At 39.1% G+C, this 2,100-nt stretch overlaps 1 protein-coding gene across 1 annotated transcript in view; it reads left to right on the top strand.

Annotated features, from left to right (window-relative positions):
* Positions 1-1,433: 1,433 nt before the first annotated feature.
* The window catches only part of LOC123979944 (Fc receptor-like protein 5), a 917-nt gene continuing 250 nt past the window's right edge, over positions 1,434-2,100 (top strand). The window contains exons 1-3 of the mRNA XM_046064053.1: positions 1,434-1,440; positions 1,559-1,822; positions 1,901-2,095. Of these exons, the coding sequence (XP_045920009.1) occupies positions 1,434-1,440; positions 1,559-1,822; positions 1,901-2,095 (466 nt within the window). The remainder of the gene's footprint in view (positions 1,441-1,558; positions 1,823-1,900; positions 2,096-2,100) is intronic.

The raw sequence follows: 2,100 nt of genomic DNA, 5'->3' as shown, positions 1-2,100 counted from the left end.
GCGAGTTACAGAGTGAATAATGTGAATACAAAGATTGAATTCAGCCAAATAGCCTCCTGTCAAGAGACCAAATACAGAGCAGGACTTTCAGTGATCATTATATGGTCATTTTATTCAGCAAAAAAAAAAATAAAACATACATTACTGCAAGTGTTCATTTTTAGTGTTAACAATGTGTAGTTATTCTTGCAATACGCCTATATCATATGTACTAGTTTTGCTTTAAAATAGAAGGAGAGGGCAATGAGTACAAGAAAATCACATAATATGTTTTAAACAAAATGGTATTTCCTAGGGCTGGAAAATTGACCTTTTTAGTGTTTGTTTAACCTTTCGGTGCCTGCATTTGAACAGCCCCTCTGCTTTTACATACTGCTGTCCTAGTGAGGATTTAAATAACACTGAATATGTCCTTAAATAAATATAATTTATATATATATATATATATATATATATATAGATCAATGTGTGGCTGTTTGTCTGTTCACACAAGTAGGTTGTTCTGTTCTGTAGAAAGTCCAGATGTCTTGTTTCATGTAAAACCTCAAACCAACCTGAGTGTGATTTCTCTTTAGTTCTGACCTCACTGCTGAGCTGCACAACAAACCAAGGTGAGAAAACTTCTTCTGTCACAGCTGAAAAATTATTCACTCCCTAATAGAACAGTTAATGTTTATGACAGTGTTTGGGGAGGGAAACAGACACTTTACAAATGCAATAAAACACTGGATGCAGTTTTGATGCCACAGTGTTGCAGACTGGAGCCAAAGCTAAAACTGCTGTTCCCGTTCTGGCATCACACCCCATCTCGTTCTTGAGAAAAGGTGTAAACAGTCTATGGTAAACGCTCCCCTAGTTCTCCGAGCTCCCAGTATGGGCAGAGTAAGCAAATTAGATAATAGCAGCTAGTTAGCAGCAGTTAGCGGATACTTCAGCAACAAGTAACGCTACTTGTCAATCAGGAAACTCCGTAAATCACATAAAGTTGAGGCAGAAAATGATTCAGTTTCAACAAAATCAGTGAATAAAGTTGCATTTTGTACAGTTATCATTGGCCCCCAGAAACACTATGCTTCATCATAAAAATTGAAAAAGCTCTTTATTGGACACTAAATTTGTACACGCCCCTATGCTTAGCATAGTCATCAACATTTTAAAATAATTTTCCAGGAAGTGACAAACTCCAAAATATCATCAAGAATATCTACAATATGAAGGTTTTGTCATTGCATATCATGTAGAAACTAAACATTTTATCATTATTGTGAATTTCTCTGAAAAATACAATGAGCAGACAACACATCTTTGATACTCTGATTTATTTATTTATTTGCATATTTGGTATTGAAGTAATCCAGAAGTGACTAAAAGTAATCAGGTTATATTACTTAGATTTTGAATTGTTTTCCTGCTGCCTGAAACATTTCCAGGAAATGAAGTGTAAGAAATAAAATGTTCTGGGGGAGGACCACAGACCCACGACTCAAAATTTGTTAGAATGTGACAAAATAAATTCAAATTATCTCTCTAACCACATCTTCCACGTCTCTTCCTCCAGCCTCTCTGACTGTGAGTCCCAGCAGCTCTCAGTTTTTCAGTTGGAAGTCTGTCTCTCTGAGCTGTGAGGAGGACGACAGCTCTGCTGGATGGACGCTGAGGAGGAACACAACCAGAGAAACCAGGACTCAGTGTGACGCTGGCTGGGGAAGATCAGCTGGTTCTTCCTGTAACATCAGCTACATCGACCCGTTCGACAGTGGAGTTTACTGGTGTGAGTCCAGAGAGGGAGCAACCAGTAACACCATCAACATCACTGTCACTGGTAAGATCAGACTGTGGAGTTAGTGTTGATGAAGCTGTGTGTAAATGATGAAATGCTGTAGTTTGTCTCTGTGTTGAGGTGGACCAGTGATCCTGCAGAGTCCTGTCCTCCCTGTGATGGAGGGACATGATGTCACTCTGCACTGTAAAACAAAGACCCCTCCCTCCAACCTCCCAGCTGGTTTCTATAAAGATGGCTCCCTCATCAGGACTGAGCCTACAGGTCACATGACCATCCACCATGTTAACAAGTCTGATGAAGGCCTCTACAAGTGTAAC

The sequence above is a fragment of the Micropterus dolomieu genome, linkage group LG12 (assembly GCF_021292245.1).
Source record: "Micropterus dolomieu isolate WLL.071019.BEF.003 ecotype Adirondacks linkage group LG12, ASM2129224v1, whole genome shotgun sequence".
In the NCBI taxonomy this organism is placed as follows: domain Eukaryota; kingdom Metazoa; phylum Chordata; class Actinopteri; order Centrarchiformes; family Centrarchidae; genus Micropterus; species Micropterus dolomieu.
The sequence above is the reverse complement of the archived record's forward strand: the minus strand, read 5'-3'. Positions and strand labels throughout refer to the sequence as shown.